This window comes from Gymnogyps californianus, chromosome 27, assembly GCF_018139145.2.
Source record: "Gymnogyps californianus isolate 813 chromosome 27, ASM1813914v2, whole genome shotgun sequence".
Taxonomy (NCBI): domain Eukaryota; kingdom Metazoa; phylum Chordata; class Aves; order Accipitriformes; family Cathartidae; genus Gymnogyps; species Gymnogyps californianus.
In genome coordinates this window covers 5,739,328-5,763,389 of record NC_059497.1, presented here as the reverse complement: position 1 = coordinate 5,763,389, position 24,062 = coordinate 5,739,328, and the positions used below count along the sequence as shown (strand labels likewise).

At 51.1% G+C, this 24,062-nt stretch overlaps 1 protein-coding gene across 1 annotated transcript; it reads left to right on the top strand.

Moving 5' to 3' along the window:
• Positions 1-6,354: 6,354 nt before the first annotated feature.
• RBM15 (RNA binding motif protein 15) lies at positions 6,355-9,495 on the top strand. The gene has a single exon (XM_050911427.1). It carries the CDS (start codon positions 6,358-6,360, stop codon positions 9,238-9,240), a length of 2,883 nt encoding a protein of 960 aa, XP_050767384.1. The 5' UTR covers positions 6,355-6,357; the 3' UTR covers positions 9,241-9,495.
• Positions 9,496-24,062: the final 14,567 nt, after the last annotated feature.

Sequence of the window (24,062 nt, the reverse complement as noted above, 5' to 3'; positions counted from 1 at the left end):
CTCTCCGCTCCCACCGCGGCTGGAGCACGTCACAGGGAAGAGCTGCGAGACGTGACACGTGCCAGCCTGAAGACTAAACGGAGACAGGAGACGTCTGCATTTTTGTGACAATGTTTGGCGCAGCAGGAAACAAGGTACCAATCCTTGCAGGTGTGGAAGAGAGGTGCGAGGTGCCTGGGAGCTGCCTGGCATATGGGGCCATCTCCTTGGTCCCCTCCGTGTGAGTGCTGGGCTCCTCGCAGGCTCCTGCCCAGCTTCTCCCTTCCCGGCTGCTTGTGCAAACGGTTGGGAAACGTCTTTTGCCGCAAGCTGTGTCCTTGCTTTCCTCCCTGCCAGGACACGGGGAAAGGGCACAGGTCTCAGCTGCTGGGAGCTGGGCACTGGTGCTGCCGGGCTGGCTTTTCACAGCAGCCCTTAGCACTGCCTCTCCCTCCCGGAGCAAGTGCCGCTCATCCTGCAAACATGTCACACTCGGCAGTGACATTATAGCTCAGAGTAGGGATGGGGGCAGGGGGGGGCCTTCCCCCCATATCCTCTCTCTCTCCTTATCCAAGGAGAATCCTCCTCCACCAAAGGCACTCGAGCCCTGGCTGAGACCAAGCCACATCTCAGGCGTTTGGGTCATTTTGGGGCCCCGGGGTTGTGGGAGGTCCCCCTTCCTCCAGAGCTGCCACCTGTATGCCGTCTGCCCAGCAAGACCCAGCTCGCGCGAGGCTGCTGCGGCGCTCGCTCGTCACGTCCCGGCCGTGGCAGCATGTCACCGTGCGGTGACACGGCAATGGCTCGAGCGGAGGCTCCGGCGTTTAAAGGCGCCTGCCTGCCGGGATGGTGGCAGGTCTCGCCTCTGCTCGGCGTGAGCACAGACGGGCTGAGTCCTTCTGGGCTGTGCTGCTCCTCCCCGGGAGGACGCCTTCGTTTTCCTTCCGAGGAGGGAGAGGAACCGAGGCACGGAGCGATGATGGACCAGATCCCTGCCTCTCGGTGAAAGGGTCTCTGAGCAGAGTAGGATGTAAAATTGGGCTCCTCTGAGCACAGGTAGCGATTGGAAGGCAAAGGCACCAGCTTGCAGGGGGCAGATGGACCGGAGACGGACATGAGCCAAACCACCTGAAGCCCATGGATGTATGCAGCTTCCCAGGGCGCTGCTTGGCTTCCTCGGGCTGCATCCCCGCAGGAGGAGCTGCGGGGCCCTGTCAGGAGGGACCAGGGGTGGGCACCCAAAATCAGGCGCCTCCATCCCGTACGGACATCGCTGTCCTGAGCGGGGCCACCCTGGGCGAGTCCCAGGGAGGGCAGCTGGGGACTGGAAAGGGCAGGAGGCCAAGAGCACGGAGGGTCCCTGGGTGCTCAAATCTTTGTAATTACAGACTCATGTCTGTGCACCAGCTATCCTCAGGACACAGGGCTTTGGTGAAGGATGTGGCCCTGCAGTGTGATCCCGGATCCCCGATCCTGCCTTAATTCTCTCAGTACTTTGGGTGTTTATTCTTCCCTCTCCATTAATCTCCGAATATTAGGTGGAAAGCGAACAATTACTGTGCTAATGGCTCCATAAATTCCTTCATTACTTATTAAACTCAAGCTTTCCCCACGCAGTGGAGGAAAAGAGATGAAATGGAGAAGAAAAGGGAGCGGAGGGGGGTTAGGAGGGGCTGCGCCAGGGCAGAGGGCCCAGCTCCTGTGGCCGGCCCCGGGCAGGGCTGCGGCAGCGGGGCCGGATCAGGCCCCGGCAATTCATGGACTGCCGTTGCCCTCTGCCGGCAGCGGGACAGGCAGGGGCTGCCTGCTCTGCCTGGCAGGCAGGAGGGGGCAGAGCCCCGGGGCATGGGGCTGGGGTCCCCGGGGATAGGAGGCTGGGGAGCATGGGGGTGCCTGGGGCTGCTCGTTGCGAGGATGCTCCGAGGAGGTCGACGGGCGGGATGGGGCGCGGGGACCACCCTGCTTGGGGAGCCGCTGCAAAAGCTTGTCCCCAAAGCCCTCGGGGATGGTGCTGAGCAGAGCTGAACCAGGGCAAAGGGAGCCTGGCTTTAGGCAGCGGTTAATGCGAGGAGACGCACAGGGCAGGTTGAGGAGTCTTGAACTTGACCCCCATCTCCACGCTGTCTCCCCGCGAGGCTGCCAGCGAGCGCCGGACACGGCTTTCCCGGCTGCAGGAAGAAATCCGCTCTCTCCTGCCTTTCCTCGAGGTGCTGGGAGCTGTCTTGCGGTTCACTGCCAAACCTCACCGGCATTCCGCAGGGTGGATGTTCTCCGTTTTTTTTCTGCTGGCGAAGGTGAGGTCCGGGCCGCTGCGGAGATCATCACGAGAATTGCAGCGACGGTTCGGAGGAAGCTTTCGCCTCCTCTTCGGGTCAGAGTGCGCGACAGCTCACTTCTGGGCTGGCAGCTCCGGTCCCGGGAGGGCTCTTGTGGCCTCGCCTAAGTGAAGCTAATGTATTTCGATGTCTCTAACGGCCAGCTGGGATACAAGCGCATCTCCAGGAAGAAAGGCAGCTCGACTGAATGCAAAACTGCAAACACGCAAACACCTCCCCAGTCGAGATGCTCGCAAGTCTTGTGTCGATCAGCGGGGCTCAGAGCAGGGGCTTTGGGATCCTGCCAGGGAGCCCTCTTTGCTTCTCCTCCTCCATCAGACTGACCTGTTCCTCTGCGATCATCTCCAGCCAGGTTTTGAAAGGAACACGCACAGTTAAATCCCTAGAGAACGGTTTTTGCAGGAAAACAACAAGTTTCTTTGGTTCTGCAACACCCAAGTATCCTCCAGGATGAGCCCAGCTCCGCAGAGGGACCTGGATGCCCAACTCCCACGGACACCAAATGTAATTAGACATTTATATCTAGGCCAGGGGCTGAAGGGCCATCTGGCACCTTAATTATTCATACACATATATATAAGCGCAGACAGAGCGCTCTTTATCTAGCCTGGGCCTGGGGGGAGATTCCAGCTTACGCCGGGTCGTTTCTCATGGCCTGACAAAGCGCAATCCTCTCCAGGGCTCCTTTCTGCTGCTGCGTTGCCTTTTCCTGGTGCCAAAACCCACTCCAAAACGCACCAGTGCCGCCGAACCGGGCGCTGCAGAGATCCACGTCGACGACGGCTGATGCGGAGGTGGAAAAATCCAGGAGGAGAAGAGAAGGAGCTTGGGTCCTTGGAAGGAGCGGGTCAGGAGGACTGAAATCAGATAAAATGTCCGTCAGGAGGGCCCGTCCCTGCGGTGATGTGGCCCAGCGCTCCCCCAAGGTGTCTTTTACGCCGTGACTCATCAGCTGAGGAATTTTACTTTCTATGTTTCTCTCCCAACCCGAGGCACCAGGAGGAAGCGGTTAGGACCTTGGCAGATAGACGGCTCTACCACTAGCTGTTTAAAGTGATGCGTTTCCTCTCAAGCCAGTGGAGCTGTGCCAGGTTTTACCAGATGTAACCTCAAAGATGAAGCTGAAATATGGCAAAATTGGTTTTTCCCCACGGTTTTATCTTACCTAGCCGAGGAGTGATTCCTCAGCTCCTCTGCGATGCTCTGACAGACACCATGGGACATGCAGGAGGGGAGCTGGCGGGGAGGGGTATCTGCACGGGATGCGGGCGCATCTGATTCAGACTAAAGGGATGCTTTTTGACTGTAAACTGGGATATTCTGGTCCCCAGAGCATGCTGCGGGCTGAGTCTCCTTCCTCAATCAGTTCCAACCCAGCCTCCAGAAACCCTTCTAGCAACCCTGGCCCTGGAAGAGAGATATTTCTGTAAAATGGTAACACCTTGACAAAACAGCAATTTTTCTAGGGGGAAACAATAATGCCTGAGCTTTATCCTTCAGTTTTGTCTCCCCAGGAAAGCAGCTCGACCCAGACAAGAGCAGGGGTTGTGATAAGCCCCTCTGACAGACTCCACGTCTCCTCCCTGCCAGTGATGCCGCCAGTCCCACATGTAACATACCTTTGTATCACTTCATCTGGACGATTCACATCCACCTAATTGTATCTGTCTTCCATATACTTTATGATAATTATATCCACGTGAGCCGAGCTCCCGTATCATTGCGGGTCTGCCTCTGATATGCCTGTTAACTCAGTGTTGTTACATAGGAGGATCTCTTTTTCAGAAGCTCAACATATATTTCAAACACCATTTCTATCACTCCTAGGTCTATATTTAGACATCAGCTATTTACCCACCACTGAAAACCCACCCACAACTTCAGGAGCCTCTGTGTACCATCTCTGTCAGGAGATGATATGACAGGGAGAAATGCAGTCTAATGGACCGCTATTAAAAAATCTGATTCAATTCTCCCTCTGTTGGATTAAGACGTTCCTGGGGAGCGATCTTGTTTCCATGGGGTGACACAGAGATGCGAGGACACTTCACTCAGAGGCACAGCGAGGGAACATTGTGCTTTCTGCTCGCCTTATTTCAAACCACTTAGGCTGTGATTATAAAACACGGCTCAGGGGGGCTGTAGCATCGCCGGATTAAATGAAGTTCTTCCTACTGCAGTGTGGTTGCAGTTTTTTTTTCTCTCCTCAGGTACTGCTGGATTTCGATGCGTTTCAATGGCAGCCAAGAAGAACGAAGGGATAATTCTCCAGCACAGCCCTAGGGGTGTGAAATTAGAGTTTGGGGGGGATGATTTATGGGATAGTAGGATGCAGGGGCAGCACTTCAACGGGGGACAGCGGGGTCCACCCCTGCCACAGCTCTCACCCTTTGAACCTTTCTTTTTCCCTTCTACACTACGCACAGGCAGAGCAGGAGGGGCAAAGAGGAGCAAGAGCTCAGGGGCCCATGTGGCAGTGCTCGGGGGAGCGGATCCTCACAAGATACACGGATGAGAGCCGCTTCCCTTCGATGGGGACTGGGTTTCTCCGACCTGGAGGTCACAGCGGCTCCGAACCCTTCGCCTCGGAAGACCGAAACCAAAGCCGTTCTTTCCCATCCCGAACCACCTCTTGAGCTCCCGAGTGAACGACGAGAACGCTGGTGAAAGTGGAAACGTATCCACACAACTCACGTTTTCTGTGATGCTTTAAATGGGGAATGTTGCAAATGGTTTGAACACCCCGAGCGAGGCAGTAACAGGGCGAGGCGTGACCGTGACATGCAGACAGTCCCCAGCCCTGCTCCCTGCCGCTCCTCCTCAGGCTCCGACACCCAGAGGGGAGGGCCGGGCCCCGGGGCTCACCCCAGCACGCTGGCGGCCCAGAGACCTGCGGGACTCCCCACAGCCGCACCGGAAGGTGTTTCAGTGTATTTCCTGGTGCGGACACGTACAAGGAAACAGGCGGAGGACAGAACAGGCACTGACTGTAGGCCGAGCTGTCGCGACCCGCTTGAACGCTCTCTCCTTTCCCCCTCCGGTGAAGTTGAGCCCCAGCCCACCCCGGTGGCGTTTATCCCCCCGGCCGCTCGCGCGTCCCTGCGGGCTGAGGAGACGGGCGAAGACCGCACCCCCCCCCACCCGCCTCCGCTCCGCGCCGCAGCCCGGCGCGCTCTGAGCCCTCAGCCGCGGCCGCACGGCGAACTCTGCCGGGGAACCGCCCTCTTCCCCACTGTGGCCAATCAGAGTCAGAGAAAGCCTGACTGATCTCTGCTTTAGCCTATCCGCAAGCTATCTCACTGCACCCAATCAGGTGCCTGGGGAGATTTTTCTCGCCCAGTGATAAACGAAGAGTGGAGTTTGGGCAGCAGCCCGCGCTTCTTCGGGAGCGGCGTAGACTTCAGCCAATCAGAGCAGTGCAGGAGAGGTTAGCAGTGACCAATGAGGAAAGGGGGCGGGGAAAGAGCAGCTCGCGAGAATTTGAGAGGGACGATGGGAACCCGCGTCTAAGCGAGCGGGCCAATGGGGAAGGGAGGGGCGGGGCCGCAGGAGGACCATTATAACTGGCAGGTAAGAGAACCAATCAGAAGGAGGAGGTAAGTTCGGCCCAATGGCCAATGAGCAGGGGAAGTCCTCCCATGGTTGAACTGCTACGATTGACAGGGGGGTCCCCAATCAGAAGGCCGCGCCCTTTCTAACCGTCCAATGAGCGAGCGGGACGGGGAGGAGTGGGGGGGGCGGCTCTTCCCGCGCGAGGCCGGCCGGCTGAAAGACAGCCCGTGGAGCCAGTCGAAAAGGGCAGAAAGGGGGAGTGGGCGGGCCTTCCGCCCGGCGGGGGCGAGGGGGTGGGGGTGACGGGCTCGGCGGCCAACGAGGGCGGCGGGCCGGCGCCGAGCGCCCAATGGGCGCCGAGGGGGCGGGGCTCGCTGCCGCCGCGGCTTCCAAGATGGCGGCGGGTGCGTGAGCGCGGCGGTCAGTCAGTCGGTGAGGCCGCCGGCGGGAGCAGGGCCGGGGGCGGGAGGGGGCCCCGCCGCCCGCCGCCATGAAGGGCAAGGAGCGCTCGCCGGCCAAAGCCAAGCGTTCGCGGGGCGGCGGGGGCGGCGAGGACTCGGCGTCCTCCTCCTCGTCGGCGCGGGGCGAGCGGAGCAGCAAGAAGCCGAGCGGCTCCGGCGGCTCCAACGGCAGCGGCGGGAAAGCGGCGGCAGCGGCAGCCTCCAACGAGAGCAACAGCGGGAGCAGCCGGCGCGGCCCGCACCCGGACAAGGCCGGCCGCGCCGGCAGCCGCGAGTACGAGGCCGGGGCGGCGGCGGCGGCGGGCGGCGGGGGCAGCCGGCACGGCTACGGCGGCGGCAGCGGCAAAACCGCGGAAGCGTCGCGGAGCAGCAGCAGCCGCGGCGGTGGGGGTGAGTCCCGGGCGCCGGCGGCGGCCCCGTCCTCCTCCTCCTCCGAGTCGGGTGGCGGCGGGGAGTACAAGACGCTGAAGATCAGCGAGCTGGGCTCGGCGCTGAGCGACGAGGCAGTGGAGGACGGGCTCTTCCACGAGTTCAAGCGCTTCGGCGACGTGAGCGTCAAAATCAGCCGCCTCCCGCCCGGCACCGGCGCTGCCGACGAGCGCGTGGCCTTCGTCAACTTCCGCCGGCCCGAGGACGCCCGCGCCGCCAAGCACGCCCGCGGCCGCCTCGTGCTCTACGACCGCCCGCTGAAAATCGAGGCCGTCTACGTCGGGGGCGGCGGAGGGAGCAGCCGGCGACGCAGCAGCCGTTCCCCGGCGCTGCTGGACAAGGAGTCTCCCTACGGCACGGCGGCCGTAGGGGTGGCGGCCGCGGCGGCAGCGGCTGTGCGGCACCCTCCGGCTGGGGCGACGCAGCGGGCCTTGTCACCTGCCGGTAGCGGCGGGGCCCTGGGTTATCGAGACTACCGGCTGCAGCAGCTCGCCCTGGGCCGCTTGCCGCCTCCGCCCCCTCTGCCCAGGGAGTTGGAGAGGGAGAGGGACTACGGGGGTTTCTATGAAGCGCGAGTGCGGCCGGCCTATGGGCTGGAGCGGGTGGCTGGTGTGGCGGCTGCTGGGGGCTTTCGTGGAGGAGGAGGGGGTGCTGGAGCCACCGGCGAGGAGGAGATCAGCCCCGAGGACGACCAGAGAGCCAACCGCACCTTGTTCCTGGGCAACCTGGACATCACCGTGAGCGAGTCAGATTTACGCCGAGCTTTTGACCGTTTCGGGGTCATCACTGAGGTGGACATCAAAAGGCCGGGGCGCGGGCAGACCAGCACGTATGGTTTTCTTAAATTCGAAAATCTGGACATGGCGCACCGGGCCAAGTTGGCCATGTCAGGAAAGGTGCTTCTGCGCAACCCCATCAAGATTGGGTATGGTAAAGCCACTCCGACTACCAGGCTCTGGGTGGGTGGCCTTGGGCCCTGGGTGCCCCTTGCTGCCCTGGCGAGGGAGTTTGATCGGTTTGGCACCATTCGCACTATCGATTACCGCAAAGGTGATTCGTGGGCCTATATCCAGTATGAGAGCTTGGACGCGGCGCAGGCAGCGTGCACTCACATGCGTGGTTTCCCCTTGGGTGGGCCAGATCGCCGGCTCCGCGTAGACTTTGCCGACACTGAGCATCGGTACCAGCAGCCCTACCTGCAGCCTCTGCCCTTGCCACCCCCTGCTCATTACGAGCTCGTGGCAGAGGCGGCTGCTTTTGGGGCTCACCGGGGAGCCCCACCTGATCCTCTTCGGGGGGCCCGGGACAGGACACCACCATTACTCTATAGAGACCGTGACAGAGACCTTTATCCTGAGACAGAGTGGGTGCCCCCCCCACCCCCTGTACGGGATAGGAGTAATCGGGCAGCTGCCTATGACCCACTGGAAAGCCTAGAGCGCCGCCGGGATGGTTGGTCCTTGGAGCGGGACCGAGGGGAGAGGGAATTGGGCAGTAGTAGTAGGGATCAGCCTAGGAAACGGAGACTGGCAGAGGATGGAGGCCGGCACTTGGACCGCTCTCCAGACAGTGAGCGCTCTTCTTCCTCCCGTAAGCGTCACTGTTTGGCCACAACCTCTCCACCGGACCGCAGCCCCGAGCTCCTCGGAGGGAGGGAGCGTTACAGTAGTGACCCCGAGCGCTCATCCTCCCGCTTGCTCCTGTTGGAGCGGCCTTCGCCTGTCCGGGAATCGCGCAGGGGCAGCCTGGAGCGGGGTCAGAACGAAAAGCGCGACCGCAAGAATTCCGCCGAACGGGAGCGGAAGCATCGCGCTTCTGCGGCAGCCGCCGCGCAGGAGTGCAAAAGTCCGGCCAAAAAGGATGAGCGCGCTACGGAAGGAGGCGGCGGAGGCTCCCGCCTCAAACCTCCTCCTCAGAAACAGCAGCAGGATGGAGCGTCGCAGGCCGGGGGAGCCCCCAAGCTGTGCTTGGCTTGGCAGGGGATGCTTCTGCTGAAGAACAGCAACTTCCCGTCCAATATGCATCTGCTTCAGGGGGACCTCGGTGTTGCCAGCAGTCTCCTCGTGGAGGGAGCGACTGGTGGGAAAGTAGCTCAGCTCAAGATCACCCAACGTCTTCGTCTGGACCAGCCCAAGCTGGACGAGGTCAATCGTCGCATCAAAGTGGCGGGTCCCAACGGCTACGCCATCCTTTTGGCTGTGCCTGGCGCATCAGACAACCGCTCCGCAGCCGGAGCTAGCGAGGCCGCCACCACCTCCACCCAGAGGCCACTCAGGAATCTGGTGTCCTATCTAAAGCAAAAGCAGGCTGCTGGGGTGATCAGCCTCCCTGTGGGGGGTAACAAAGACAAGGAGAACAGCGGGGTCCTGCACGCCTTTCCGCCCTGCGATTTCTCCCAGCAGTTCCTGGACTCCACGGCCAAGGCGCTGGCCAAATCAGAGGACGACTATCTGGTCATGATCATTGTCCGTGGGGCATCCTAAGGCCCTCGTGTTCTCTGTACCCAACCCTGCCTACTCCTCCACACAGCCCCTCCAGCGTGTGCCAGGTGCTATGGGATACAGCCTTAGCCAGCCCTGTCATTATTTTAAATTAGATCTTTGTTTGTAGGTGACTTTCCCTGCCCGTTTTTCTGTTACTACATTTTTCTATAAAGGTAGAAGCCAGAAAGGTTGGTTAGCTGTTAGCGTGAATAGGATATTTTGAGAATCCCCTGTCGGTGGGGATAGCAGGGAGGCTAGGCCTGCTTTGATTTACAAAAAAAAAAAAAAAAAAAAAGAAAAAAAAGAGGAAAAACAAAAACTGGGGAGGGGGGAAGAACAAACTCCCATCTTCTTAATTTTGATTCGTGTCCTTTTTTCATTTCATGTATTTTAAAGCAAGTTCAATAGCTCATCCTCGATAGAGTTACAAACCTAAAAGACCAGATTTAAAGCACTCAGTAGTTTAAATGGAAAACCACATACTTGCTAGCGGACTGGTGTCAACTCGTTTTTCGAGTCCTTGAAATTCTGTGATGGCCTCAGGCCAGCGGCCCTTTGGCACGCGTGATCCCTTTCCTCAGGAGCCTGAATGGTTTCCCTTTGAGTTGCATGGCTCAAGGTTGATGTCTTTCAGGTGACCAGCACCTGCTCTCGGGTACACTGCAGAACATTTAATTCCTTTATTGGGTGTTTGATAATTTCATCCAGCCCCTCAAAATGCATGCACTGAAAGTATGCTTTTTTAACAGGTGTATTTCTCCTATTTCTTGAGTTCTGTTGTATCCCATATATGCACTTTGGGTTTGTAGCAGTGACAATGTTTGGTAAATAGCTGAGGACTTTGTTACAAACCATGAATGTCTTGTGCTTACTCTGGTATGCAAGAAACAAGGAGGTGCTTTAAGAATAACTTTAGTTATATTGTGGTTTTTTGTTTTTACTGCCTTTTTTCAAAGAGTTGCAGGTACAGTGGGGTCTGGTTCCACAGTGCAAACTCTGAGCAAGTGTGCTTCTCTCCAGAGATGGTTTTAATTCTGTGATAATTTAATTACATAAAAGTTCTCATTAACGTTTTACCTCTTTGTTAATAGCAAGAAACTGCTGTCTGCTAGGGACTTTTCAGGTACAGTACAGTGGGCATTACATGAGGTTTATCATTTTATAGGCATCTGGAGTAAAGTGGTTTTAGCATCTTGGAGAAGTATTAAAAGTACTCCGAGATGCTGAGATTTGAGCTCTTGTTCCTGTGATTCTAGGAGGAAACAGTTTGCTTTTTTTTTCGAAGAACTTAGTTCATTTTCTCTTACATTTTTTTCCCCACCCATTTGGGCACTTTTCTCCAGCTGTCTTGGCCACGTGGCTAAGACACGCATTTAGGAGGGACGAAGGGATCTAAATCCCTGTTGGTTTATTTAACAACCAAAAGGATGTTGCAGCTAGCTTCTAAACTGAAGTGTAAATCTGACTGTATCTCTTTACAGGCCCCAAAATTGTAATCTTGCACTTAAACCCAGAATGTAGTCTTGCACTTAGCCATGTTTTCAGAGACTCGGGCAATGTAAAAGCGATGCTGCTTCACTCGGTCGATCCTCCGATATATTCCTTGGGCAATTGGTACAGGGACAACTTGGTTTCTGTTTCAACTTGCATGACAGAAATCGAGTTCAAAATGCGGAACAGGTTGCGAATGGTAGATGAAGGAGGAAATGTCTTGAATGTATTTTATGGGCACAACAGTTCTGAAGTACTTGCTTGAGATGCGCTGTCACAAAAATAGGAATTTCTGTAATACCGCTTTACTGAACCACTCGTCAGAGAGTGCTTTGGTTTAAGTGGGCTTTGATTTCCTTTAACCGACTGGAATGAGTAGACATAGTATCCCAAGCATCGCGGTGAACTGAGAACTTGAATGTGACAGCATATCTTGAAAATGGATTTTGGTTTTATAGCTACTTTTCTTTCTAAATGGAAACGTACAAGCCTCATTTAATGCTCTTAAATGTTTGAGGGTAAAATCCAGGATTTCTGGGTTGTTGTCCTTCAGCATGAATGTAATAGATGGCAGAATTCAGCTGTTCATCTTACTATTAACAATGAGAATTTTTTGAAATGACACCGATAACGCAAATAACTATATCTTTTAGAAGATACAGCGTATTTACCACTTATTGCAAAGAATGTCTGTTTTAATTCTAGCAGGTGTCTGTTGTGTGTCAGCAGGTAATCAACACTGCTGCTAACTCACTTGAAGTGCTGCTTGCATTTACAGTGAGTTTTCTCATTGCATCTGACATGAGTCACTTGCGCGCGCAGAGTTTTAAAGGAAAGAAACTTGAACCGCTGGGAATTCAAATCTGCCCAAAACCAAAAAAAAAAAAAAAAAAAGCAGCTCTAACGTCGTTTGTGTTCAACACTTAAATTTGCTGAGAACAGTGTTTGTTACGCTGATATGCAGTAGGCACCTGTTTTTAAAACCCATAAAACTTGGGGTCAACATAGCTTGTCAAAGCAAACTCGGCGTGGGAACCCTTTTGGAAAGAGCATCCTAGGTGCACTTCCATTTTTCCTTGTACAATAGCGGTGGTTATATCCGCCACAGGCTTTTACGAGTCAAAATTGTGCTGCGCTGGAGGGTAATAAGGAACAGGCGAGGCTGTATTTGACTCCAGGTTTTCTGGTTCCTTATTTAATGGAGTACCTGCTTCTTTAAATCTGGTTTATTTGTGGTTGCTGCTCTGTTTTGTAAGCAAGGATTTTAACACCCTTTGAGGGTTCTTAATGTCAAAACATAGTTGACTGGCAACATTTTTTTTGCCGCACTTAAGTTCACGTGCTGCCATCAAGGCTGGTACAGCTTGGTCGGCTGTGCTTTTCTCTTAGGCTCTGAAGTGTGCACCATTGGAGTAACTGTCCACTAAAAGTCGTCTTGGCCAGGGCTGAACACGAGTAGAAGTCCGTATGTAATACCACTTCTGTATAGAGCAAAACAGATGTAGCAGACTTTAGCTCTCTCGTCGTGTTTGGCATTACGTTGCTCTAGCGAGAGCTCAGTGTTTCTTCTAACGTTGTGTGCAGCTGATGTTCCTATATTTCATTAGTTTGTTGAATTAGCGTGGAAAAAGGATGTCCTTTTCCTGAATCATTTCATAGTTATGCTTTATGCTTTGGGGAAAGAACCTCAGATGACTCATACTTTTGTTTAAGATTTTAGTTGGTTTTTTTTTCTTTTTTAATTGGAAACTTTACGCAACTTCCTTGGCTGCCGGCCAGTGGCTTTGTTTGCTCCCGTCTAGTGTACGGTCTGCTGTTCACTGGGACTGCGGTGCTAACACTGACGTTACCCTCAACTCCAGAGGTTTCAGGCTCCTGGGTTACAAATACCGACGCATCCTTGTAAGCATCGCAGAGGGAGAAGGACGTTACGGGCCAGGCAGACAAATCTCACCCTCTCTCTCTTTTTTTTCTTTTGTAATTTTTTTTTTTTTAATTACAAGGATGTTAAAGGATTGAAATGTTTTGGTGACAACTTGCTCAGCCCCCTGTGGAGGGCGGAGAAGAGAGTTTTAGATTTCTTGCGTCGGTTGGGGAACCATCTGGTTGATGGTAACTGAGGTGAAAGGCCTTAAGTATTAATGGGGAGGAGGAGTGAATCAAAATTGTGAAGACTGGTTCAAAAACTCTGAGGACTCAGGGAAAAATGGCTTGGAAAATCGTAGTTCCTGGCTTTAAGAAAAACAGTGTTGAGGGCAGTACTCCTGGGGAGTCTGCTTGTATGCCTGTTGAACAGAAACAAGAGTGGAAGAAATTCTTGCCGTGTGACTATAGAGCTTTTGGGGTTCTTTCCCCTTTGTCTCCCCCTTTATTACTTTCTGCAGATAGCACCGAAGGACAGATATTCCAATGATTTACAAACTGAATGATGAGATGATTTTTGTATTAGGCTTAAAGCAGACCGTATGGTTCAGAGAATGGTTAATTGAATATTCAACTTCATGCAGTTTTGATTGTGTGAAAATGATGGATGAGAAATATTACTTGAATAGTAACAATTTTAAATTATATTAGGTGTGTCTTTGATTTGACCTTTTCTTTAATATTGGAGTTGTCTGCTGTTAGAATTACGCAGCAAAATGAGAACAAGACAGAAACGTGTAACACTACATTTCATATTTTTGTTGATAAGTTGCCTTCAGGAAATAGTCTTTGAGGAAAGTCAACCGAATTATCGATAATTCGGTTGGTTTTTCTCATGGTTAATTATCTTTGACGTGTCCCATTAACTGTTACTGAAAGTTGAATAATCATCAGTACTGTAAGCCTAGTTTAACCTTGGTCCAAAAAGAAGCCCTGCACTACTTGTTATGCATCTATACATAGAAGGTGACTTCATTTCAAGGTTTCGTGCCCGTGGGTGGTATTGGTGCTTTTTGAAGTCCGAGTAGAATACTCAGAAAGGCCTTGTAGCTCTTTGTGTTCATCTGTATAACGTAGGAAGGGGAAAAAATCTGTTGTATACATTTGTATTGAAATAACATTTTCTTTCCTCCTGCAAGCAAAGCTGGTGGACTGCAGAAGACAACCGCATGGGATACCAAGCTCTAATGGACCTTTGGGAAGAGAAGCTGTGGCTTATGTGGAATTTACATGGGCCTCTTGATGGAAGAAAGCTTATCTGTTTAGTATTTGTGCATTTTACTAAAATGGCAGCTTTAAAAAAAAAAAAAAGTTGTGTATCTGCTATTGTGATGCCAATGCCCGTGTTTTAAGTGGAAAAAAAAAAATGACCTCTTTGCTTTGTGCTGTGTACACAAGATTGCTGGAAAAGTAAAGGAATACCCTTTTTATGGCTCACACAGCTTAAAAGTAGCTGTCACTCAAACATGCGCTCACAGTTGAGCTGATTTTGTTTCATTCTAAATAAATTGTTTCTTTTGAGGAAAATGGTTTTTCTGCCTGGAAGTGAATTGACGACAAACGTTTGACCCCTTTGTTTGCAGCGGAGGGGTTACTTGCTGCTGCTGCTCAATGTTTGATCTGATAGTTGTGGGTCTTGAGCAAGAAGCAGGGAGAACCGACACGTTCGCGTTGACCAGCCTGTTGTACCAAATCTGAAGAAATCTAGTTGATTGTCTTGCTGTGGCACCCCCCTTTGTTTGCAGTGAAAAAGGGGGTCACTTGCTGCTTTACTCCTCACCTTGACGAGGAAGCGGTGCTGATGCTGGCATGCAAGAAGCAGGGAAGCACCACCCTGCGTCTCAGAACGGTGTACAAGTCTGGGGCTTCGCTGGTTTGAAGAGCTGGAGTTCCTGAATTTTAAGTTTCTGATTTATTTTGTTCACCCAACATGTTTGGCTTTAGTTTTGATTATTTTTTTTTTTAATTTTGAAGAAAAAGTTTGAAATTGCTTTGAATCTTGCACGTAAACCTTTGCACCAAATTGCCAAAAGAAAAAGCGAAATGAGTCCTTAAAAGTGTTTAAATGATGTTAATAAAGCCTTTCCTGACATACGTGAGGCGCTCCTCCATCTCCAGGGGCTTTTCAGCAGTTATGCAGTGATGGGTTTAGTGCTGAATGGATGAAGAGTTCCTGAGAGCTAGAGTCGGTAATTTAAAGCCTTTGCGTTGGTGTCTCAGTGCCTTATTTTGACCGGTTTTGAAGCAAACGGTTCCACACGCCTCGGATGTGCATGCACCCTGATCGCGTCCCAGGTACGACTGCATGTTTGCTTGCAGTCGCCTCACTGTGTAGTACAGATGGTGAGAGGAAAAAATGGAGGCGGCCTGAAAATGTTGTGTGCTGTAGTTGCTGCGTTCTCCTGTATTGGGGGCTCCTGAGCTGTGGAAGGCTGTTCCAGTGCAGGAGTACAACTCCATGTTTGCTGCAGGAGACTTCGGGGCACATTTGACAACCGCAGACATCAAGAGGAAGCTAACACTGCTGCATCGTTGGCTTCAGAAACCTCTCGTGTTATGCTTGCCGGTCTGTTAGAATTAATGTGACATGCAGATGAAGACACCTTGAAATGCAAGCTTGCCCTGATTGCCTTGACATACTTTAACCTCCCGTGGATAACGAACCTAGTGCTGTCCTGCAGCCATGCAGGATCATTGCTAGGCTGCAGGTGCCTTTCAACAAAAGGATGCCATGGTTGTGCTCTGCAAGGTGTCTGTTCCTGGGGCAGAGAGCTGTGTAAATCCCTAAAACAGGTAAGGGGGTTTAAAAGGTTGAACTGAATTGTAATGTAAAAGAAGACGGTTTTGTTGTTCGCCTTTTTTTTTTTCTTGATTCTCCAGTCTACTAACTTTTACTAATGTGTTTGCTTCGGTCAACGTGCTGCTCCCATCTACTCTGGGGATGGGAGCGAAGGAGCAAAGTCTTCGATGTAGCTCCTGTGTTTGCTTTGGGGGCTCCCGTTAACAAACATGAGGTTTCTCTGCCTACCTGGGGCAAGATGCCGGGTGGGTAAAACTACAGGTTTTCAGCTTGGCAAGCTAGAGCTGTTATTTTGACTTCATGAAGTGCTTGAATTGAATTAACACTGCTTTAACCCAGAATACTATTTGTAATTTGTATATGTTGATATGGAGAGCCAAGCCGATGATTAGGCAAAGCTATCTATGTGTTTATGGGATGCTGGTGTAAGCATTTGAATTAAGCTGTTCGTTGTAAATGGGAGCAATTGTAGATATTGCTGGTAACAAGGGGAGGGAAGCGGGGAGGGGAGACTTGTGAGATGCCTTTTCTTCTAGAAGTTGATGTTTGTAGCTAAAATTCAGATTTTTGCAATGTATTTCATGTTCTGTTGAGATATGACCTCTGGTACAATTTGAAGTGTTGTACAAAAGGTTTGGGGCTGGTAGTAATAACGGGAGGCATGTTTCAACCTCTCTTAACTCGGCTGGGTGGTTGATGCCAACAGGAGATGAGTGATCTGTTAGCGTAACCCAAATAAAGGAGGTGTTTTTGACAAGCTGGCTAGCGGCTCGGGTAACCGGGCCTGTGTTTCAGGGGTTGGGCACTCTCCCACTTTTTGGGTATGCTTTGACTTGTTGTGTTATGGCAAACGGGGCCGTTGGTGGCTGTTCCAGACGCGGTCTGCCTCTCTGACTCCAATTTCACGGTGTATTTAACTGGGAGATTGTTCCCTGTCTCCTTTCCATTACGTATTTGTTCCAGAGACTCGGAGGTATCGTGGGATGTGGTGTGGGATGGTTCTCCTATGGTTGCTTTGTAATAGCGAGTTGTTTTTCATGTGCTGGGTCTGCCCCTCTGCCTTCTGAATTGGTTAGAGGGATGCTTCAGCTGCCAGGTAAAGCCAGGCTTTTGTTAAAACTAGTCTCTTTGAAGGGTTAAGTGCTCTATATGCATCATATTAATTTGGCTAATGAGACTTCTGGGGAAAGTGGATGTATAAAGAGAACCATTTAATTAACTGCACTGCAGTAGAAAGCGATGCAAGTGGATTAGACGGGGAACCAGTTATTTGAATTCATGCGTTTTTTTAGAATTGTGCTTTTACCAGCCGCAGCTAAATTAATAAGTAAGTTTAAAACATCAGATGGCCCAGATTCTGCTCTTTGCTAATAACAAGCTTATGTTCGCCTCGTGCTGCTGGTTTACTATGAAATGGCAAATGCTCTTTGTGGATACGCTCTCACCATGTGTCCTGGTTTTTGGTGCGAGTCGATCAGGCAAGGCGTCTGCAGAAAGGCTGGGGAGAGAAGTGGGAAGTATTTTGGGCTGATGGCTTTGTGATTCCTATTGTGTCTCCTTCGGTTATTGTCTAGTAGCTGTGTGCCTGAGTTTAATTATAGCTGGCTTGAGAACTGGGTGAAGTAAACTCTTAAGGCGGAGTAAGCTGCTGAAGGACTCGGTCAGCAGCACTCGGCGTGATGGGTTACTCGGGGCCGATTATCAAGACCCTGCTGGTGTTCATCCTATTTGTTCATGTGCTGGTGGAGTTGAAGTGCTTCTAGCAGGAGCAGAGAATGTGTATGTGGTGGTACAAAGGTCTACTGTTTTGTCAATCCTTTGTATCCCGCTCCAGGGATGTATTAATTAAATGTGGTTGAAGAATTGAGGTATGGATGCTGTCAAACATGGTGGTGTTGCTGTGGGTTAACCAGTTGCCGCCTCCCAGCCCCAGCGCCCATGCTTTTGGGTTTGAGCTCGTGTGTGGTGTCCCAGGATCGGGATGGGTTGTGTGTGCATGCGGTCGGCTTCCACAGATGAGCAGATGAGCCGTAGGTTAATTGTGGGTAACGGATATTTCGTCTACTTATCTCCCTGCCTTGACCTTCATACCTAGTTCTGCAATCAGATCTGAAGATTGGTCTGTAGATTTTTAGCTATCTTCAGTATTTCCTGTCCCCAGATCCAGTGATAGGTCAGGCTGACTTTTAGCAACGTGTACGACGTAATCCAGTGTCCTGCCCCGACCTGGCAGTTTTCCCTGTAATTTCTGCCATTTGTAGCAAGTAAGCACTTAGATCCTTTAGGTCCTTCAGCCTGTATCTCCTTTCATATGCAGGTGCTGTGTTTCAAGCCTGCAAAATTAGACATTTTAGGTATGCCTGAGGACAGATGTAGGGTGCAGAAGGATTTCGAGTTAAGGGAAGGCCAACGAGGCCTCACGAGGGTTGTTGTTAAGCTCTTGTTGCCGTTCGAGGGGAGTTGTCCTGTGGACCGTGGTGGTGTTTGCAGCCCGCTTGGCCAAGGGATTGCTTTTGGTTGTTGCCTGCAGCGTCGGCAGGCCGGCCTCGGGTGCTTCAGCTCTGAACCCAGCACCATTGCCAGCCTGGGCAGAGGTTCGGTGCAGGATGAACTCTTGAACCACACGAGCTGTTGTCGTCGAGGCTTGTGGGGAGGGCATGGCGAGGAAGGGGATGTTGTTGTTTCTCGTGCTGCTCCTCTTGGGTGGATGAATACAAGACTTCATGTTTCACATCTGCCAGCCCAGCTTTCTTCTCTTGCACTAAGGCATATCGGCACAGACGCATTCCCGGCTGTCAGATCTTTTAACAAGCGCCTTTGCTCTTCCTCATTGCACGCAGACTTGCGTCCCAGCAGCAGGTTGAGGCTGGGAAAGCCTGGTCCTGGATACCCCATCCCTGCGACCGCCCTTATTTCAGCCGGCTTGGCCGTGGCTCCCTTTCCCTGCTTGACCGAAGGCTTGAGGGGTTGGAAATCAATTTATTGGTGTCGTATTAGTCACTGGGGTGTTGTAAAGACACCCTTTGCCTCTCCCGAGCCAGAGTGCAATCCTTGCCTTATCTCGCCCACGTGAGAAATATCTGTAGGGGAAAGTTTTGCGAAGCTCATTGGTGACTTAGGAGGCAAAGTCTGTATCGCTTTGGAAATGGAGACTTTGACCCATGAATTGCTTCTGACGTTGTCCATGAGCAAGAGCTCCCATCTCCTTTGCGGTTACTGCAGGCTTGAAAGCTTTTCCATGAGGCTCTCTTAGCTAAAGCTAAAACTTCTGTTTTTTCAAACATCTGTTTTAATTTTTTTTCATTAGGGTAGCTGATAAATTCCAATCAACTTCAATGAAAATCATTATGCTACCTTTAAAGATTAAAAAAAACCCCAAAACCAAAAACCAACTCCCCACCTCCTGTGGAGGCTTTCATCTCCCTGGAAGTAGAACTTTTTAATTCAAGCTTTGCTGAATTTCAGCCTAATAATGCTCTGCATCGCAAATGCGGCTGATCCAAGAGACCCGGCTGTGGGACGTGGTCCAGGCAGGGAGGGAAACAAGCACAAAAAAAAAAAAAAAAGCCGAGTGTTCCTGTTATCAGCATGTGTAAGGGCAAGTAAACAGCCGAAACCGCACACGGTATCTGCCAAACAAGCGGGTGAAGGAAGAACAGCCTTGTTTCCTGTTGCTGGAAGGCCGTGTTGTCATATCCTTACCCAGCTATTTTAAATTGCTTTTTGCTTTCTTCCTGCGGCTTAAGGTAAAAGCAGAAACCTCAGGAGCGTTGGTAGCTGGAGCACCTTGTTTGGGGTGTGTTGTGTACTGCCACCCAAAAACCAGACCTGGGCCTGCCGCAGGCATGAAAAAGCTTCTTGTTCTCCTTTAAAATCTGAATTATGTAGATTCCCCCCCCCCGCCGCCCCGTGGTTAATGAGTGTCCTGCAAAGCTAGTGTTTCTTGCAATATCACCGTAGGCGAGAAGTCTTGCAGCGGTTTTGCGCGTAAAGCAACCGAGGTGCCAAGAAAGGGTCAACGTGAGATCCCAGGTGATGGGTTAAACCCCCGAACTTCTTGCCCCTCACCCTGGTCTCAGACCTCCGAGCGGCTGCGTGATTCCTGGGCGGCTCTCCGAGCTCACCCAGAGCTCGTGCGCGTCAGAGAAATGACTGAAACAATTCCAGTCCAGCCCTTGGAGGGGGTTTTATTGCGAGATAAAGATCATCGCTTATTATGCGATAAACATCAGGATCAACTTTCTCTATTTAGTGCCTGGGTTTATCTGTCGTCGGCATCTGAGAGAAGCGGTGGGAAAGTCCCAGCCTTGGTTATTAGTAGATTTATGTTTTTTTTATCGAGGCGAGAGGCTGACCATGGAGAGCGCGAGGCAGGGAGAGGTTTATTTTGTGCACTGAGGAATGGCTAAATCCACCTTTTAAAAGCTCTACCCTGACTTTCAGTGACCCAGAGCAGGTTTCCACAAATATGGAATGAGGAAGGGGAACCTGCAGCTGATAGCCAGGGCCCTCAGGGGCGTACGATGACTGTATAAAATAATAATATAAAATAACTCCAGTGTGAGTTAAGGACTTAAGCAGCATGCTTCTCGATGTGATCTCCGATTGCACCGACTTCCGTAGCTTTGATAGACCTGAGCTGAGTCTTAGCAGCTTTTTATCCTGGCTTATGTAAAATCAGTGGAAGCAGGGATTAAGATCCAGCAGGTGCCCACCCCGTAAATCAGTCCTGCCGAAATACCTGGCATGGGCGCTGGGAGTGGGTCCCACTGGGTGACAGAGGGTGACCAGGCTCTTCTGGGCAGGGCTGAGATGGCAGCAAAGTCCCAGTGCTCTTGTGTTACTGCTCGCTCCCGTTTTGGCTGGAGCTCTAGCTCCCGGAGCTGCCTTGCAGGATTATACCTGGGAATAAATCATTGAATAATGACAGAAAAGCATTTCCCCCCCCAGTAACTCCCAGGAAGGATGGTAGCCTTGCAGCCAAGTTGTTTGGATGAAACAAACCCGGGAGTAACTAATCCTTAACTGCAGCAGCGTGTGCTGCAACGTCTTGTTGGAGAAGCCAATTCCGCGTTTTCTTCGTGCTTTCTTAATCTCGTGGTGCTAAAATGAATCAGGATTCAGGGTAACAGTCCCCTGGCCATCGGTACTCAGAAAATTTTTTATCTAAATGAAGTATTTTTTATTTTTTCAAAGGCACTTGGGGTGTTGCGCCAGGCTTCTGTTGGGATACAGTGAAAATTGGAGGCTGTTTCCTTGGGCTTCTTGTAAAAGCCTTTTGTCACTCAGATGCTTCACCAGCGAGCTCTGGTAGCCTGCATGTCACTGTGTCTTTTGGAGAGATCTTTAGCCTTCGGTTTCTCTGCACCATCTTCCTGGCATGAATTTTAGGAAGGTTTTTAAACCAATGAATCTTTGTTAAAATGCTTCCAAATCTGATTTCTCATCAGGATACAAGTGCAGCGCAGCCTGCCGTAGCACGTTACCCCAGGCATCGCACGTGCAAAAGATGAGCTTGGGGCAGGAAAAGGTTACACCGAGTGACTCAAGACAGAGTGCTGCGGTTGTCCTTAGTTTTACAAGTCTTTTTTATTTATTGCAAGTTAAATTATTTTCTTGGAAAGATATCTAGAAGGTTGTTAGCAATTTCTTTCCAATACAAAGTGCAGGGATGATGCTTGAGAGGTACGCGTGGGTTGGAAAGCACGAGGGAATCCAGTCCTCTGCTGTTGGGCTGCTGCTTTCCCAGGACCAGGAGGGAGGACTGGGAGGGCACCACATTTAAGCAAAGCCTTTTTCATGCTGAAAATCATATTAAGCCATCGCCGCTGATTTTCTCTACCCCATATTCTGGGGTTGAGTAAGGGAGCAGGCACGAAGGGGATTTGCTAGTCAACCTAAGAGATTACAGCTTTTAAACTCGTTTGTGTCCCAGCAAACCCTGCTTTTGCATTTATCCAAACCGCACGTGATGCTCTTTACTATGCAAAACTGGCTTTATGAAGTTATTTGCGAGATGACTTCAATGGGATGGAAGAATCTTCCTCCGGGCAGATGTTCTCATCGTCATTGTTGTTTGTTTCTCTGATGCATGTGTTGCGTGTATTTTGCAAGTAAATAAATGCCTTTAGTTTTCAGAGCTGCGAGGAGAGCTAAAACATCTGTTCTGTGCTTGCCTTCTCAGCAAAAGGTGTGAGAGGAGAGAAGCGTATCTGACCACCAGACGTTATCCTGAGCCTGCTCAGTTGCAAAGACAAAGGCTTGAAGACTTCTCCCACCTCCCAGCCTGATGGCAGGACTCTGCAGGGCAGCTGGGAGGAGTTTCCCATTACGGAGACTGGTTTCCTCAACCTCTTTTGATTGATAAGAGGTAATTAGGGCTAGAGAAAGGTACTTTGCCTGTGCAGAATTATTTTGGGGGCAAATAAAGGCTGGTGGTGCCCATCTGTGGGGTAAGATGCTGTGGGAAATGGGAGCTCCTGAGCTATTTGCTCCTTTGCAGAAGGAAAGAGAGGGTACAAGCACTTGGGAGACCCCTTTTTCTAAATAAGGGTAAGGAATTGGTGGCATGTGTTAGTCTGATGGAGAGGACAGGGGAGGACTCTCCTCCTTAAAAACCTGGAGGTTTTGAAGGGAGCCCGTTTGTTGGAGCACATGGGATGGGAGGCGTGAACACCGCATCCCACTGCAAGTCGTTTCTTGATGGCAAAAGAGGTGAAAATGTAGCAGGGCTTGTGTTGAAAGGAGGACGGTGTTGAGCAGAGTGGCTTTATTTATGGGGAGAGGAGGAGATTAGAGCATGGGGATAGGTGCTATAAATCATGTAGAGTGAGAGCAGCGGGGCGAGGATGTGGTGTGTTGGCTCTTCTTCGTCCCTGTGTTGCTTTGGTTGCTAGGTCTCACACTGTTAATAGCAAAAAGCACTACTGAGCTCAAATACGTGTTAGAGAGATGCAGAGTAAGAGCGGGTTGTGAAGCTTTTGGACTGGAAAACCCGAAGCAAAGTGTTCCTAATAGTTCCTGTTACAGCAGCAAACCAGTGCTGCTGGTAGTCTTTAATTTGGTCAGTAAGAGAGTGATGAACTGTAATGTTTCAAGAGGTGAATACTCAAATTTGCAAATGAAAGCTTCGTCCCTGCTACAGAAGGGCTCAGCTGAAGGCTTAGTGCAGGACTGGCTTCAGCCAAATTGCACGGTACCCACTCACCCCGCTTAAACTCCCAGAGCCTTAAACGCTCCTTAAATAGTTTTATCCTTAAACCTCGGTTGCTTGGAAGATGACCCACTAGAGATCCTCTCGTGGATACAGGTATTAACTGGTACAACTGAACCACGTACTGTGTTTGATGCAGTGGTTAAGGTGTAAAAGGACAGTTTCTGAAGTGCTTGCTGCCTGTGGATTCCTGCAGGAGTTAGGAGAAGCTGTGAATCAGCATATGAAAAATTAACCGCTTTGTAGCACTGATATTTCCCATCTACTGCAAATTCAAGGCTAAATTTTTCCCTCGTTTAAGCACGCCTAGTTTCTGTGGCGTTGTGTAACTGCTGGATTTGCCCCATTATCTGCGAAGGAACTTTTTTGCCTGTGGCAATGTTTTAGCTCCTTAATACCGCTGTAACGTTCTGTAGGTTTTTATTAAATATAGACCGCTTAATTTCATGCTTGAAATAACCCATTTGACAGTTTAAAGGAGTGTTTCTATAGGGGAAACAACTCTCTTGTTCGTTTAATATTAAAAAAAAAAGGGGGGGGGAAGGATAATGCCAGTGGCTGGGGTGGTTGTGTGCAAAACCCTTATGATATCCCAGATCCGTGTAATAATTTCAAATATCTGGTGATAATGCAAAAAATTGCAGCCTCACTACCGGAAAGAAAGTCAAAGCAGCTGTTATATCTTGCCCATCCAAATTAAATCTCTAGGATGCTGGTTGAATATAGGCTCAGCATTGCTGCCTGGCTCTGGGAGCTGCCTTCGTGGGTTCACTGAATCCCAGCGAGTCGCTGGGTGATTGGGAGGGTGGGGAGAAGGGGAGAGGAGTCCGAGAGATGGGTATGATCTTTAAGTGTGCCGTATTGTGGTACTGGCTTTAATTAGAATTGGTTTTGCTTCCAGGTCCTCTGTGCTGTGACAAACAACACCATGCCCAGGAGAACGAGTGGCCAGAGTGCAGCATCCTTCTTGATGAAAAAGAGATTTTTGTGGAGCGGCTGTTCTCCGTATCCTCATGGAAGTTTAATCCTTATCTCTCTGTACATCTCTGTCCTTGCATTCCTCCCCGGGGCTAATTATTCGTATCTGAATAGAATAAGCTAAAACCTCCTGCTGTGCTTTGGCACTTCCAAGGTCCTTGGCTGCCTCATCCCAAGAGGTGAGTCAGCTTTGCGCTCTGGCGGTGGCTGGGAAAGCTGGAGGGGCGGCTCTGCGGCTCTGGTACCGAGCTGTCGGACTGATCGCGGCGGGGTTAAATCTGAGATACAGAAAGACATGGCTCAGGAGCAAAGTCAAAGTGAAGCCCATGTCCATCGGGCCGGGGGCCTTATTATTTTCCCATCAAATAATGCTTTACACTACGTATTTCTCAGATGGCTTTAATCACACATGCAGGA